Source organism: Gambusia affinis, linkage group LG17, assembly GCF_019740435.1.
Source record: "Gambusia affinis linkage group LG17, SWU_Gaff_1.0, whole genome shotgun sequence".
Taxonomy (NCBI): Eukaryota; Metazoa; Chordata; class Actinopteri; order Cyprinodontiformes; family Poeciliidae; genus Gambusia; species Gambusia affinis.
The window spans coordinates 15,047,893-15,065,521 of NC_057884.1; the positions used below are offsets into that span (position 1 = coordinate 15,047,893).

Sequence of the window (17,629 nt, forward strand, 5' to 3'; positions counted from 1 at the left end):
TAGTTAATTACTTTTAAAGAAATTCCTATCAGATTCCTGTACCAGATAGCTGTCCTACATTGCTAACGCTAGCTTTAATAAACAGGTGGTAGTTTGATTTCGTATTGCATCACAACTTTTGCTTCGCTTTTAAACATCTTTAGCAGCGCTTTCGCTCACAACATTTTTTTTTACATGTCTATTTTCGTATCTGTTTTATTTTTTTGTTGGGATAAAGTTGACAATGCACTGTTAAGTTCACCTTGCTATCAGCAACCACAAGGAGGCTGTACACATTTAGTTTAGAGGATTTTGTTGCGGTGGTTCACTGTGTATGACTGTATCATTACAACTTCAAAGAGCTAAAACCACAACTTGACTTTGAAAAAATATGCACTTTTTTGCCCACTAAAGCTTGATTTGCTATTGTATTATTGAATCACTTAATGCTTAATATGGTTGACAGGGTTTCATTGTCCTTAATGTGTTATGTGTTTGATTTTACTGAACTCTATTTTTGTTTTGTTTGGTTATTTACTTATCTTTGACTGAGTGAACACCAGTTACAAAGCACAGAGGAGAAACTGCAGGGAGTTCGCCACAGGTAGGCAAATCCACGAGATCAAAACCCAAAGATAACAGAGTCGCTGCGACACTCACATTTTCACAAAGCACACACGTACAACTTAGAGAGGAAGTTGTCAGTTGTAGACAAATGCTTATGGTGAGACCAGAACTTGCGTCCACCCACTAGAAAAAAACAACCTCTGTGTCAAGCAGTTTGTTCCTCTGTGTTTGTTGCTCAGTGTCCCTTCGCACTTCGGTGCTTTTATTTCTCTTCAACACCAACAGAACCTCGCTGAGAAACACAGATCAAACACTTTTGTCCACTGACTTCAACTGAGCTGTACTGCCTGGGACTGTTGTTGCAAAGATGGTGAGTAGAAATTAATCTTTGACCAATCATACCTTTTCCCCTGACCCTTTGATGGAGCTTGGTATGTTTTGATAAGGGGTTATTTTATAAAGAAGAGTTCATTAGTCATTATTCAAATTAATCAGACATTACTTAATATTTTGCCAACACAAATATAACTGCAATGAAAAAGTTGTTACTTTAAAACAACATCCTTACCGTCAAAATAATGAGAACTATGTGTTACCCCAGTTTATGTCAATATTTGATACTTTTGTTTTCAGTTTGACCTACAGGTTGGTTTTCAGCTGTGTTAAAACAGAAAGCATCTGTCTTTTTGTGCTGTGCAGCTGATTCAGAAAAATCTCGACAGATTAGTGCCCATCGGAGCTTCTATTGATACAGCCTTTTTACTGGTGTCTGCTAGACAGTGAAAACTTGGAAAACTTATCTTGCATTCCAAAGTCTTCTCAGCTATAAGAAGTTATGAGGCTCTTCATGATTCCTAAACTATATTTTCATCATACAAACTATGTAGTTATAATTTTTATGGCAGTTCCTGTATTAATGCCGCTCAGGGTCTCTTTCCACACCCAGCATATACTGGCTTCCTTCCAAAATAAATAGTTTAAAAGTTTTTTGCTGAACAGGAAGAAAGTCAGAGAGAGAAGGGAAAGACGTGTTGCAAATAGCCCAGAGCTATGAATCGAACCAGAGACAACTGCATTTAAAACCGCAACCTCTTTATTAGATCCACCTGCTCTTCCACTGAGCCATGTGGTAGATCTTGTTTTTAGTTTTTACAAACATGTTTTACAAAACTTTGTTTTTAAAAATGAGTTGTTCGTTATGGATTAACCTAGTCTAGGTTTGACAAGGCAGAGGTTTTCACACAGGTCTCAACATAGGTTGGCCTAAATGCCCCTGGAAAAGCTTTGAAGGGCAATGTCGGATCAATAGCTAAACATTTTGTAAGACAATCATTCCCAGCAATCCTTCTCTTCCATTAAATGAACATTAGAAAAAGCAATGCTGAACATCTTAGAATATAGATGACAGCTATCATTTTTATTACAAGAAATTGTGTTTCTCCCTGACAAATCAGTACCCTGAGCAGTAAAGCACACTTAACATGTCAAAAATCAATCTAAACCACACATATATCTAACAAATCATATGATACATCTAGTATTATTTCAGTTACTAGCCTAGTGCTCATTGCCACTGTGTAGTGGGAGGGGTTTCCAGTATGTCACAAAGTCCTCAGGTTTTTACAGAATTGCAACTGCAGTTTACACATTTTAAGAGAAGTGACATGTGCAACAGTTTGGCTCAGAATACATTAAGCAAGTTATAGATCTCTGTGGTGGAGAAGAGGAAGTTACAGGAGGAAACTTTTTTTTTTCATCCCCCTATTTTATATTCAGCTACAGTTTAAGCCTGGTCTGGAGATGCTTTTATAAGCTGAGAGATGTTACTGGCAAGATCAGGGAAGTGATATTGTCCCTGAAACATGAGTGGCATGCACTACTACTGGTGGATTAATAATTTGAGTAATAACAAACAGGCTGGCACCTGACACAAAAAATATACAAAATTATAAAAAATAAATAAATAAAACAGGATTATTTAAGTTATAATAATGCTATTTATTTTATTTTATGAACATCACGTTGAGGACTGCAGCAGCCTGCGAATAGCTAAAATCCATGAATACTTGAGACTCCCTCTAATGACACTTCAAACTGCCTATCTTATTTGTTCAAACACTAACTATACCTTAACACACAATTACACACAGTGGAAACCATCATAGCACTATACTGCTGAAGATAACATCTAAAGTCTTCCTTTTCTCTTGGGGTTATAGTCAATCAGTGCTAAGAAAAGGGAATGATGCTCCTGGATTGGCAGCTTTGGTATTTCAGCTTGTTACGATGCATTTTTTTATATTTGTGAAAGAAATCAGCAAATAGACAAAATTTTCATAAATAGGATGGAGATATGTTTGACAGAAAAATCTGTGAAGAGGTGAATCTGTGAATGCTGTACTGTGAATAGGCGCCAGAGTTCACTTCGACCGAACAGAGACGTAGGCTTTTAGGCAGATCACAGTTTGTCTTTTTGGTTTGCGTTAGGGTTTGATTGTCCATCCAAATGAAACAAACTTTCTAGCAAAAAGACCTACATTTGGTTAAAGCGGACTAAACAGTGCTGGTGTGAATACACCCTTATTCACTTCATGACCATACTACTCTACCAACTGTATAACTCCATGGAGTTGATGTGTTCTTCTCCTTTACCGTCATTGGTGATTATCCACAGTTTTTGCAACCAGAAATTTTTCTGAATTTGTTCTTTTTTTTCAAGCAAGGGATAGAGTAGTAAACATTTCTCAGCCAGTTAAGTGTGGAGAAGTGGGTATCGTGCTTATGGATGCCATGGAGATGAAAATTTGAGCACTTTTAATAATGTAGCTTCTAGATTTATTCTTTCATCCAGGTAACCAGTCCATGCCTCGTAGCAAGACAACAGCCAGTCAGCCACACTGTTTGAAACCCGAATGCACGATGATGGCTGCCTAATCCTCTAGTACTAAATCATTGAGTTACTGAGTCATAATCTCAGTAACATGAAATGCTGCCAACTGACAGCCATGTACAATTTTAACAGGATAATAAAAATCCTGCTGGTAAAGTACCGCTTCACACAGACATAAAGCAATCAGAAACAACAGAAAGACAAAATGTCTATGAATAATTTAAGTGGCAAAAAAACACCTTTTCATAAATCAATACATAAGATGTTAGGTAAAGTGAATGGTGACATGTTAGTGAAAAAGACTGTATTACTCTTGTTAAAATTACTAATTTGAGATACATAAAACATAAACTTTGTTTTTTCAGAATTTTTTGGTGATTATATTTAGGGGCATTTAATGTTATAATCCAAACTAAATTATTTTGACTTTTAAAAGTCAAAGTAATACAAAAAAGAATTTGCTTTAGATCAAAGACCTGAGAGTTCCTTTCTGTTTTCAGAAAAAAAACAACAGTTGGTTAAAAATAGCTAATTCAAATATTAATGTCCACGAATAAAGAATTTAGATGTAAATTTTATGCAATGTTCCATATGAAGTTCACCTTGCTCCCCTTCACCCTGTCAGTGTACACTGTGGAGCTTTCCGTATTTTTCATTGCACTACAGCTGGATTAGAAGTAATTCTGTATCTCCAGGTTCTTATCTCTGCTTACTGGTTAGGTGACTCTGGCTCCAGTCATACAAGTCTCATTAAAATAGGTGCGGCTGCTGCTGCTCAGCCAGTAACCCAGGCTATTTAAAAAGTATGCAAGCACAGCTGTGGAAATGACCCTCAAGGTAGATACAACTGTTGTCCTGTTGTTTGTCAGCAATCTGATGGATATAGATATGGCGCATTTGAATTACAACTTGATTCTTTCAAAAGAGGATAACAGGACAATGATCCCTTTTCAGCTTCATGGTTAGTGTAAAAATTTTTAAAAATCATTTTACGTGGCACAGTCGTTGTTCTGCCAGGGTTAATAGGACCTTATTATAAATACGATCACACCTTCTTTCAGACTGAAACTTAAACATAAAATAGTGTGGGGGGTTTTCTGTCCATCTGCAATTCACAGTGTGTGTTTACAAAAAGAGATCAGGAAGTTGGTGCAAACTGTGGTTTGAGAAGTATCTGCATTGAATATCTGTATTAGTCAAGACCAACAAGGTAGAAGTAAATGTTCTTTTGTTTTCAATGGTGCCTTGAAAAAGTAATCATATCCTTGAAATGGTACACGTTTCTATGTTGCATATTTACTTGTAAAAACTACAAGATTTTTTACAAGTAAACATGTAAATAACATGTATTATAATAATACAATTATATAGTAATATTAAAGTATTATAACAACAACAACAACAACAACAATAATAATAATAATAATAATAATAATAATAATAATAATAATAATAATAATAATAATAATAATAATAATAGACATGTGTAATTTATTTTATGATTCACAGTTAAGCTCTACTTTGTGTTGGTCCATCACACAAAATTGAAAGAAATACATGTGGTTATGACCTGAAAAAATGTGAAAATATTCAAGGGGCCTGAATACCTTTGAACGGCACTGTAAAGTTCAAAGCAGATAAATACATGACTCTACCTTCAGGTGGCCTTTTTGTCATGAAAGTATAGTGTCATTCTTCCATTTTTTGCACTGCAATGATTAAAAGTAATACTTTTAATCCTTTCATTTTTATAACTGAACATGTCACAGTTCCCACACTAAAGATGACTAACTCAAAAGCAAAAACCTTCCTTTCTTTTACTTTTAGTTTGCGCAAATAGATTTTTACCTTCACAAACTAACTCCTAGGATGGTCTGACATGCATCACATCTGTCTGCAGGGATGATTGTGAGCTTTTAAAAGTTAACCAGGCCACGTGAACGATGTGAAATGAAAGAGAAATTCATACTCCTCTTATGACACCTTTGCAAACAGCTGGTTTCATTGTTGTCTTGACTATACTAACAGTTAAACATGTTTGAACCATTTGTTCAAAATTTTGGCATGTACCAACCTGAACCTCCTTAGCCACAGGTCTTTGTGAACTTGTTTCGAATCTAGTGTAGCTGACCTAACACAGAAAAAAAAAGAAACTGACTGTGGGAACAAGTGGCAAGAGAAAAAGCTCAAAATCCAATTTTAAAAGTAGTTGATTATGACATAGGGAGGAAACAGGGTGTTTTTCTCAGTTTTGCAACTTTCTGTTCCTTTTTGAACTTTATCTGTCGCTGTGTGTCTGCACAGCATATCCCTTTTTCTTTGATCGGCAGTTTTGGTTACTGTTTTTGTCTGTCAATGTTAAAGTAGTATTTTATTAGGATTTGATAAAGAAGCATGTGACAGTGAAGTGGATAGACATCTGGCTTTAAATTTTATTTTGGAATTAAAAATCTGCATGGATGATGCAGAACCATATTTGGCTGCTATTGCAGCTGCAAGATATTTTGGGTATGTTTCTAACAGCTTTTCCCACTTAGGGAAAGGAGATTTAGCAAATTTCTCTTTGAAAATCGCTCAAGTTGAGCCATACCAGAGAGAGAGAGCAAATGAGAATTTCAATTTTCAAGTCTTGAGACAAAAATTTCAATTGTAACTCTGGCTGTTGGGGGTCTTTGAATTGTTGTAGTGCTGTCTTTTATTGCCTCTACTGGGCTTTCTTCCTGTATTTATCCACAGTCAGCTTTATCTATCTATCAAGCAACAATGACAAGCTTTCCATTCCTTGCTGAAGAGACACATTCCTGAGCGTACTACACATATTAATACAAAGTGCTCTGAGAGATGTTCAAAAATTGAACATCTCAATGAAGATGTGCAGAAATGAAGATTTCTGCACATCTTCATTCTTGCCACTTCATAATTCTGTGAATCTTTTTGTTTCTGTCAAACTCCCGCTAAAAGCAACAGGAAGTTGTGTTTGAAAAGCAGCATAATGTATGCATTTTCATGAGTTTCAACTGTATATTCCAAACACACATTGTTCATATGTTTTTTTTGTTTTTTTGTTTCAGGCAAACAAGACTGATGTGAAGGCCATGATGGCTCGATTCCAAGCAGGAGGAGCAAGCATTGATGACTCCACTCCAGTTGGACGTCCTAAAGCATCCCTGCAACCGACGCTATCTTCTGGCCCAGCCATACAAAAGAAGCCGGTTGTGGAGAGCCTCTCGGGCAGTGGGATAAACTCTACGCCCAAGCCACCTTTTCCGAAAAGCACTCCATTGATTAAAAGTGACTCAGACGCACATGAGCCAAACAAAGCTAAGGCTCTGGCAAACAAGTTTGCCAACTCCCTGGATGAGACTGCCACCAACAAACCTCCCGTTCTTAATAAAGTACAAACACCACTGAAGTCACCTTTTTCACAGGGTGCTGAAGCTAAAGGGTCAACACAGAAACCTAATTTTAACAAACCTCCACTCAACTCCATTTTGCCTGAAACCAAACCTGTATTTCCAAAACCCCCTGGAGCACTTAACTCCAAGCCTAGCAGGATGAAAGAAGACAGTGGTGGGGGTTCTACACCGAACACCGGCCCAACGCCGCCCAAAACACCAAATTTGCATCAAAAGCCACCCAGCAGCGTTCTAAAAAAGTGGCAGCAGAATGAAGAGCAGTCAGAAACAAAGACAGACACTGTGAACAAGCCATCATCTCAAGCATTCACTTCTCCAAAACCCCCCACCAACTTCAAGAATGTTCAAAGTTTGTTCAACAAGGAGAAGGACCCATCCGAGCAGACAGAGAGTGGAGGGGTCAACAAACCACCCTTCACTGCTATTAACTCTGCCCCTCCCCAAAAGCCTCCTGCCCACAAAAAGCCAAGTCTGAAGAAGCCGTCGAAGGGTCCTGCCCAGGCTGACGGTATTAACGGTGACATTCCTCCAGGCTTAAAACGCAACCCTCTCCCCAACAGTTTAGCCTTGGGTCCTCCTCCTGCTAAACCAAATCGGCCTCCCAAAGTAGACCTAGATTGCTTTAAAAAATCTCCAGAGACCCGTGAAGATGGTAAGTTGATTTAAGAAACACTATTAAAGGGGACTTATAAAGTAAATTTCACTTTTTGCATGCCTTTATACCTTCATTTGGGTCTCACATCCCAAGAGCTTAAAAGAACACACAGCCATTTTTTGACAAAAGTTTAAAAAAAGGTTCTTGATAGTAAACCATTTTAAAGACCTTCCAAATGTTGGAAGTTAACAGGCACTGTGCCATTACCTAGCAACCACAGCCAAGCTGGCAGAGCTCCAGCATGTTTGGTCAGCTGCCTTTGCTGCTGCATGTGCTGTACAATGGCTGCTGGAAAAGCCAAATTGTAGACTTACCGTTTAGAAACCACTTGCTGCATTTTTGTTGGTTGTGCAGAAGGCTCCACTTATGCTTTTCAAAGATGTATAGTTGTATAATTGCACATCTGTTTGCAGCCACTTTCACATGCAAGTGTAAACATTGAAGTGTGCTTAGAAGCATCTTATTTGAATTTAAAGTGACAACAGGCCCTAAAACAGCTCATTCCAAATGTAGTGCTCAGAATCACCAGACATTACCAGACTAAAAACTGGTCATAATTATCTAAGAAGGATTATGGGCAAGAAATGTAATGAACATGTCTTGTACACCAATAGGTCTTTCCTAACCTGTTCAAGGAAGCATAAGAAGTCACTTTTAAAAACGTATCCCCGTGTTCAGGAAGCACATTTATAGGTTCCCCCATATTAGTTTTAAGGAGTGAGGTCAGACTTTCTTGTTCCTTGTTGAAATAAGAACACTTTATTTAGATCTAGGGAACAGTTTCAAATAGGAACTGTTTCAGATAGGCATCAGCCTATCAACTAGCTGGCAGTCTTTGAGTGAAAGAAGAAGTAGAACAAAAGAAAGATTAGTATGACTAAATTTCTGTCTAATTTTTACATAAAAAATAAAGAGAAAATAGAGTTTTTCAGTGAGAAATCATTAAATTACAATGTTGAGTTTTATTTGAAAAATAATGAGCCAAACATTTCTTTGTGTTGCTAGCAATTTGCATAAGTACAAGCTTATGTCAAAAACACGGTAGCAGTAAGATGTGAAGGTGGTAGTCAAAACGGACTTTAAATTACATCAGCCTCTATGTCTTCAAACATAGATTGTCTCTTTTGAAGTCTCGGTCATATTGCAACACATGCAAAGATAAAAATAGACAAATATATAAAAACAGAAGTAAGAATAACACACAATGGTATGGACTAAATTGCAACATAAAATATTGTGGAGTTATTAAAAATAGCATACTCTGACCCCTCTCAACTCTCCCCATGCCCCGAAAAAATATATAAAATAATAATGAAAAAAGAAATGCTTCAGTTCTTTTCAGTACCTATTTATTGGCATTGTTATTATTACAATGTCTTCAAATGATATATATCTTGATTTGACCATAGACAAATAAGAGATAACTTTAACAGGCTTATTGTTTTAAGAGCAACTTCTTGAAGGCAACAAGGACATTAGAACAGTCCCACAGGCAAGAATTTCAGATTTTTCTCTCCTGATCAAAGATGTTTTTATTCTTTGTTGAAGAATCGTAATACATAATGAAAACTGTTTCTTAAAGTTTAACTGGTCACTTTCTGTCAATTAAAAGTACAAAGTGAATGTTTGCCTATATTGTGAGTGGAAAGGCAGAAAGTTCTCTTATTTACTTAATTATATATTTATTTTTATCTCAAGGACATTTCCTGTATATTACAAGAAGCATATAGTTGTATTGTGAACTTTTGTTAGTGTCAGAGGTGTGAAAAAGCCTTGCTTCACAGGTCTGTGTGGTCTTTCTGACATTTATAAGTTAGCTAGAAGAGAAGTAAAGTTTGGATTCTTTAACAATATGTTGATGCCAGAGCACCATTGCTGTAGACAACTTTTTCTATTGACCATAATTGTTTGGTCCCTGTTCTGTATTAATGTGAATACAGGACATTAATTGGAAGATTTCAGAGTTGTCAAAATGCTTCTGTGTCCAAAGTCATTAAAAAACAGACAGAAATTAGAGAAACACACTTGGTTCCTCAATTTTTCACCAGCAAGTTCCCCATCCAGTTTCTCCACTCTCCCCCTTTGACAGCTGAGCTAGTTTCACCACATGAGGAAGTAAGTTACAGCAAACATAGATCGTTTCACGCTAAATTCTGTTTCTAACAGCAAACTCCAAACTAATTTGACTTATTATAGCAGGACCAACTATGTGTGTGATTGCTGTTGCACATAGTTGTTAAGCTGGGGCTCTAAAAGGAACTAACATTTCTGTTACATCTCACATCACGTGCGGTTTGTATGTTGCAACAATGTTGCATGGTATGGTTAGGCAATAAGTCAAGCATTATTCTGAAAGATAGTGTTTGTTGTCCCTCCAGCAATGTACAGTACAGACCAAAAGTTTGGACCAAAAGTGTTAAAACTTTTGGTCTGTACTGTAAATTTACCATTACTCATACCAGAGTGGCTCAAAGAAAGCTGTTGTTAAACAAAGATGAAAAATCCTGTTTGTAGTTTGCCACAAGCCTTGTAGGGACACAGCAAAGTTGTAGAAGATTTTATTTTTATAATTGTTGGTTGTATCATGGTGTGGAGATGTTTCCCTTCAGGAGGGACAGGGACTAAATATAAAGCCAAGGCTACAATAGCCTTGTTTAAATCAAAACACGAATATATTTCAAGTCTCTAGTCATATTTTAGACTTCAAAAAATTGGGAAAAATGTGAAAAGCTGCCTTTGTACTGTTTTTTTGGAGCAAAGCCCTTTAACAAAACCTTAAAGTTTTTTTCTTGAGTATTTGTACATTCTTCTACATCATATTAGATCTAATTTATTTATTGTCCTTTAGTGACTTTCCAATTGTTCCAGTTTCGAAAAACTTTGGAAAAGACATTTGTTAACATTCCAGTTGATTAAGTTGGTTATACTGAATTCACGTATGAATTTACTCTCTGTCTTCCATCTGTATTAGGTCCTGGTTTTAAGAAACCCCCTCCTTTGACACCTAGCGGCCAGACCAACCATGCACCACAGATTCAAGCCCCACCAACACTACCGCCAGTTCTGCCTGCAAGACATGTCGCCACGTAGGTCCAGCAAAACCCAAACATATTGCTAATCAAGATACAAACTGTGCTTTATGTGAGCTGAGTACATGTACAGTGAGAAACAGCTAATCCTAACTGTGCTCCCCAGGAACCAGTCAGACGATACGCCTCCTCCTCCCCCTCCTGTGTTCAGTAAGTTCATTAACTGAGTACACATTTATTGTAATTCAAAGGGTCAGAGCTTTCACTCAGTTTCATATGAGAGTGAATGTAACTCGGACTTAAGCTGATGAACCTTACACCTCATTCAGTTGATCATTTGCATGTGATATCTGCTCTTGTTACTTCCTTTCAATTGATGTTTTGACAAAACAGAAACTAACATGTTTTGTCATCAGAGAAGAGTTATTTCAATTGTAAAACTACTTATTCCATATATTTTATTTTCTCTTTTAATGTTGTATCTGTTTTACAGGTCATCCAAGTCAGAGGGCAAAGGTGAGACATTGTTGATACTATATTTGCTTACAGATGTAGATTTAAATAAACTCAAATAATATTTTACTTCAGTACTTCAGTCTAAACAGTGGTACTCTTTAAACTGATTCGTTCTGTTCATATTTGTTTATTTCCGATATTTCTGGGGATTATGTTTCAATATCAGCCTACTGGAAACTATGCCCGTGTACCATATAATTTGTGCACTCCGTACTTGGCAGAAACTATTTTGCATGTATTACTACACCCACCCAGCATGGCTTGAAGGCAATCAACATTTGCCTCTGCTGAGATGTGAAGAAAGCCCTGGTTGCTTTCATAACGCCATTCTAGTCATCTGTGTTGTTGAGTCAGAGGCCTCCATCTTCCTCTTCCAAATGGGCAGAAATCCCCAGGCAGTCACTGGACTGCTTCTCCACTATTCTTGGCTCTTGGTTTTCAAATGAAATGCTGAATATCCTTTGGACCACTGAACAACCGTACAACCAATGGAAGACGTTCCTGGTTCATAAGTGGCTTACCATAGGCAATGCTGTTGACACACCTTTGTGTGGTGGCTCTGGATGGACTTACTCCAGTTATACCTTATGAATCTCCCCAAAAGTCTTGAGTCGGAATTTCTTTGATATGATATTTTCACTTGTTCCGAAATTTTCCACCTTTATCTAGCATACTTTTTTCTTTCACTCATCTTTCCATTAATATGCTTGGACTCAGAACTCAGTGGAAAACCAAATTCTTTTGAAATGGCCTTTTGTGGTTTAACCTAGTTAAAGCTGCTGTCGAGGTACTTTTTTTGACCACACTTTTTCTTTCCACTTAACTTTCCAATAATGTTCTTGGGTGCAAGAATCCTTAAATTGCGAAGTAGCTTAGCACCTTATGGAGAATGCCAGTGACTGTCTGCTGGATGATAGGCTTAACCATTATTGTTTAGGTGATAACATTGTCATAAAATAACGCTTCTAAAACCTTTGTAAGTCTGAATAATTTCAAAAATGACAAATTTTTCAATACAGGCTTTTTGTTGCATTTTTGGAACACTAAACTGTGCAAACATACAGGGAATGTGTTTAAAAAGGCATGTAAAAATTATTTGCTTCAAATAATCAAAGGCCAAAAGGAAATTTCTGATATTTTCTGGTATTCTTTTATCCACGTCCTCTGCCCAGGAGGAAAATGATGATGAAGACGAAGAAGTGTATGAAGATGTCGAGGACCGATGGTGAGCAAATGACTCAAACATGTCCCTGTTAGTGACAGTTGTTGTCTTGAAGGTGATTTATTATGTACCATCTTGATGTTTTGCTGATTTTGCAACATTTAAGAAAATACTTCAGTCTTGTTGTAAGTCAAGGGTAAAGATAAGTTAGGAAAGAGATCCCACATGCAACTTATGATGTTGTTTTCACAGTTACTGCTTGCGCTTTGACGAGTTCCTCTAATTTGTTGTATCTAAAGGGACCAAGACAAAAAGAAAGATGATAAAGAGGAGAAAAGGCGATTGGAGGCAGCAAAGAAGGAGCAGAAGGAGCAGAAGGAGCGAGAAAAGAAGGAGCAAGAAGCCAGGAAAAAGTTTAAAGTAGGTGACAAATGACAAAACCTGTTCAAAGTTAAAAAGAAGATATTTCCATGACATTGGGAAAATTCTTGCTAACAGTGTTCTTGTATATATCTGTGTTTTACAGTTGACTGGAGCCCTGGAGGTCATTCAGAAAGGAAAAGCTCTTACAGACTGCAAAGGCAGTAAGATGGACCTGGCTCTGAAGCAGGGAGACCAGCTCGATATTGTCCGTGTTCAGGGCAACCCAGAGGGGAAGTGGTTGGCACGGACAACAGATGGAACAAGTATGTGGCATGTCATCATCTGCACAGTGATTCCTTTATCAACTTTGTTCAGGTCTGTAGCTCCAGATATGCTTATTCCCAAATCCAAATATGAGAAATATCCATCCTGCACTGATTCCAGGGAATTACAAGCAATCTGATGCAAGTAACTTTCCATAGTGGTAAATGATTGGTTGTGACAGTAACTGCATTTCATGAAGCTAAAATTCTGAAAATGAGCAAGAATACCAGCTGTTAAACATTAATCAGAGGACACTGCCTGTCAGACCATTTAACTCTGTAAACTCACCAACAGATAATTCCCTTGCAAGGACATAAAACTAAAAAGTATCTTCAAGTTAGTCCTCAAGCTATTTGCTGACAGAAAAGTAAAAATACTGATATACTATAAAACAAGCAGAAGCAGTCAAATGCTCCCTCTCTTCTGAATCTCATTAAGCTCATTCATACCAAGGTATAAATCATACACTTTTGATAATTGTGTCTCTGGTTTAGGAAGGCAGGACCAGGTATCAGAAATGTGCATTTTGAGAGACTTATCTTGCTTCTAAACCAATATTATATTTTTCCATTCAATGGATGGTCATTTTAGCTGTTAATAAAAGCTCTATTAAAAATCAAGGACTCAAAATGATCAGTGTTTCTTTCTTCTGCAGTTGGCTATGTCAAGACAACCTTGGTGGAAATTGACTTCAACTCCTTGAAGAATCGTTCTGCTCAGGCATATGAACCTGAAATCTATGACGACATTGACGTTGTCTCAGCAGACAATGGGTAAGAAGAAGGTTGAATTTTTCAGAATTTGTTTGCACACAGCTTTTTCAGATGAAACAGAACCCATCTTTCTCAAGACTAGTTCTTCACTTTAGAAACAAAAACATGACTGATCTTAACACAAGTGAATGTATTTTTCCTTTTTAAAAAAAAAAAAAAAATACAATGCTATGCTATTGTTAACTGCAAAAAACATTTAAGATTTTTTTTTTTTATATGGGTTAAAAAGCTGTTTATTGTTCCAGTCACAGACACGCTTCTTAAAAAAAACACTATTTTTCTTTCTGCAGAGGTGTAAAAGGGCCAGCAGGTAAAATTTTACATTAATTGTTAAAGTATTTCTTTACACATAATTGCATGTTTTGCATCTAATTTAAGGTTGCTTCTTAGAAGCATTCTGACTCATTCTGATTCATTTCATGGTAGTTGTCCTACCGCCACCACCAGGAGAAGATGGAGAAATATATGATGACGTAGTTGATCCAAACCTCGAAGTCAGGTGGGAATTCAGTTCTTAATTTAAGAAAGTATTTACCTTTTAACATATTTGAATTCCTTTTATAAGGAGCAGGAACTGAGGGGAAACAAAGACATCCTGGAAAGTGACAGAAATAAACCAGGAAAAGAAGTTTCAATCTTTTTATTCTCGGGTGGCTTTGCAGTTCTCTTGAAAACCAGCCCTCACCGGCGAGGACCCGCAGCATCCTGCGGATCTTTGACCGAAACAGACGTTCTCCCAGCTCTAAAGTGTAAAATACGCTCCGTAGTAAGATTGATCACAGACCTTCTGTCCGCTGTCATTAATCTATAATATTTCAGTCATAACTGGCTGCTATAAAGCTCACGTAACATCACTTCAAATTTTAACATGCCTTCTGAGATCAGCATCAAATCAAACACTTCACTTTGATCTGAATGAGACAAAACTGTTTTAACTTGTTGTCTGGTAGTTGCAGTTCTGACTGCTTTAATCTAACAGTAATTTTTAGGTGTGCATGTCTTATTATCTGTAAATCTAATAATCATCACGAGAGGTTTGCATGCGATTGATTACAGCATGACATACTGAGGCATAAACAGCTTAAACTAACATGTTGTAATATCGATGCATGATGCTTCTTTTTGGATTGATTGGTTTATTAATGTCATTATAACCATTTGAACCATATGATTTCTATTGAGCCAGACTGCCGGCACCTGACCAGTTTGCTGCAGCAGGGAATGCAGGTAATGTTTAGCTCATTAATAGCACTTTGTTATTAGTGTCTTTATAATTTAAACTTTAGCTGGATTTATAGACCCTGATGTTAGATCAATATCAGAGCTTATTTAATTTCTTTTGATTATTTTAAGGTGATTATGTATGTGGAAACCTATCTGTATCAAATAAAGCCGCTGCTGAATTACACTATTTCATATTTATGCTAATTACTGCTTTATATATTCAGATTGCACTGTACATTCATTGTATATTATTTAACTTGGAAACACATGTTTGTTGTAGATCAATTAAGCATTTTCCTTACGCTACACAGTGCCTGCAGCACCAATTGATGAGGAGATATACGATGATGTTGACTCTCAAAATGCGCCTCCGCCTCCTCCCATCAGCAGGTACGATTAGATCTTTTTCGTGACAAAACAGTTTCCACATAGTTTCCTGGGAATTTAGACCTAGGTTTAAATTTCCATTAATGTTTTATCCTCCTTCTGACACATGTTTACCTGTCAAGCCTCCCAGGCATGAAAGGCAAAAACAAAGCTGAAGACATGGACCCAAAGAAACAGAAAAAGTTTGAGAAGGAGGAGAAGGAATTCAGGAAAAAGTTCAAAGTTTGTTGCTATTTTAACCACTGTTTTTGTTAAATGAAATACCTTGTTCAATAACACAGCTTACATTGCAGTTTTGATTATGTCTCAGTATGACGGGGAGATACAGGTCCTGTACCAGGTGACCATCATCTCACCACTCAACAATAAGAAGTGGAGCGGGAAAGACCTGCCACTGAAAGCAGGAGAGAAACTGGACGTGATTGTCAAAGCTCAGGATGATAAACTGGTCTGTCGGAACGAAGAGGGAAAGTGTGAGTATTTACTCACAATGCCGATGAAAGTTTGCATACACATGCAGTGACAGTAGTGTCGTCTTTCAGAGCTAGCAACCTCTCTGTCCATGATAATGTTAGACTGGCTTCAATGAGGACTGGTCTTCTAGTTAATAACAGGCCAATGTCAACCCTGTCCATGTCCAGGGTTGAACAAACTCAGTGGAATCTTAGTGTCAATTTCCTTTTATCTGAGGCTCTGTCACCCACAGAGCCAAATTGTCTAAGGGTGACCGTTTGGGTCAGATGGTAAAATGTTATTCTTTTTGTTGACTACTATTTATTTAGCATTATTAATGCAATTCTGCAATTGTGTTCTATTTGTCTAAACTCAAAAATCTCATTTTACAGTTGGTTATGTTTCAACCAGCCATGTGGTGGAGTAAGTACTTCAAATATTTACATATAAACCACAAATAAGGCATCTAATATAAAGTACATGATCTAATTGCTTTGTTTTCCCCACAGTGATGGAGAAATCTATGACGACATTGGAGGAGATGGTATATAAAATCAGTTTTGATCAATTTATTAATACATTTCTGTAATTAATTATTTTATAATAAATTTTTTTCCTCCTCATTTCAGACTGCATCTATGACAATGACTGAGAAACATCCTTCACTGATTGAATACACTGAGACTATTAACTTTTCACTATGTGTTATTTATTATGCTCACTGATGGTACTTTAGGAGATGCTGTAAGTTAGCTGCACAGTCTTTAGTTTCCCTGTTCTAACTTATAAATATGCTTTGAAAATGATAATTATACGAGAACTAGATATGGGAAGAGAGGCAAGCCTGAAGTCATTTGAACAATCCCACGTTGTTGTGTTTTTTTTTTTTTTTGGTTTTTTTTTTTTATGTTTCTGGCTTCAAAAGCAAAACAAAAGTAAAGCAGAAGTTGAAGTTGGGTAGATCAACAGTATTTTATTATTTCCTTGTTTTCCCCAAATGTATTCTTCTTTGGTTGACATTTGAAACTCTACAGAAGTTAATTTTATTTTAATTGTTTTGCTGCATTATAGAAACAGTATACAAGAAAAATATTAAGCATGCGAGGCTTCATTCTGTCTTTGTCAGCGTGGATATATTATTTGAGCATTTTATAGCTACCTATAAGTCTAACTGGAAAGGCATTTGATCATCAGTAAATATGTCCTGCTTATGGTGCCAAATAACCTTTCATGTCCTGTTTTTATAGTATTTTCTCACAGCTTGAGTTTGTCCTATTCTGTGCACACTGAAATAAACAGCACTTTTGTTATCAAACTTAAACTTAACTCAGGTTAGACTTTGTCATACCTGTATATGCAAATTAGGCACATGGAAACATTAAGAATGATGCACATTCAATGATATAATGAAGAACTGTCCTAATTCAGTTCCCATGACAGTTTCCATATAAGTATCATTATCTTGTGCTCAATGGACTCTTAGTATCATCTAGTGGTAAAAACTTGCAACTACCATATTGCAATTATCATATTTTCCAAATTATTTTTAAATTAAATTATTATTTAGCACTTAGCTGTGTCTGTATTTTTTATTGATGTCTCATTTCCTGTTCTGGTTGAAATGACTTACACACTTTATCCTTGCAGGCATGCATGTACAAAAACTATAATTAGAATAAAGAAGATGTGTCTTTGACCACACTTGATTGGAATATTTTACATTACCCATTCTGGTTGATGAAGATACAGCCAGCTAGATCAGGTCACCTGTGTAAATGAATTAACAAACACTGGAGTTATACTGTACATTCCTAGAGCATAAATCTCAGTTGAACATATACAGATATTTTAGAGATATGTATGAAATAAATTATATTTGTCATGGATATAA

At 36.6% G+C, this 17,629-nt stretch overlaps 1 protein-coding gene across 2 annotated transcripts; it reads left to right on the top strand.

The window, feature by feature from the left end:
• The first annotated feature begins 727 nt into the window (after positions 1-727).
• fybb (FYN binding protein b) lies at positions 728-17,434 on the top strand. 2 transcript variants are annotated; one of them, XM_044144182.1, is made up of 19 exons: positions 728-916; positions 6,508-7,504; positions 10,479-10,593; positions 10,703-10,746; positions 11,030-11,052; positions 12,225-12,277; positions 12,514-12,634; positions 12,741-12,900; positions 13,557-13,674; positions 13,965-13,984; positions 14,101-14,173; positions 14,337-14,423; positions 14,861-14,901; positions 15,210-15,288; positions 15,408-15,507; positions 15,596-15,758; positions 16,131-16,161; positions 16,248-16,282; positions 16,368-17,434. In XM_044144182.1, exons 1-19 carry the CDS (start codon positions 914-916, stop codon positions 16,388-16,390), a joined length of 2,286 nt encoding a protein of 761 aa, XP_044000117.1. In that variant the 5' UTR covers positions 728-913; the 3' UTR covers positions 16,391-17,434. The 2 variants fall into 2 exon arrangements, with proteins under 2 accessions (XP_044000117.1, XP_044000118.1); XM_044144183.1 differs by lacking the exon at positions 14,337-14,423 and having other exon boundaries at positions 729-916.
• The last annotated feature ends 195 nt before the right edge of the window (positions 17,435-17,629 follow it).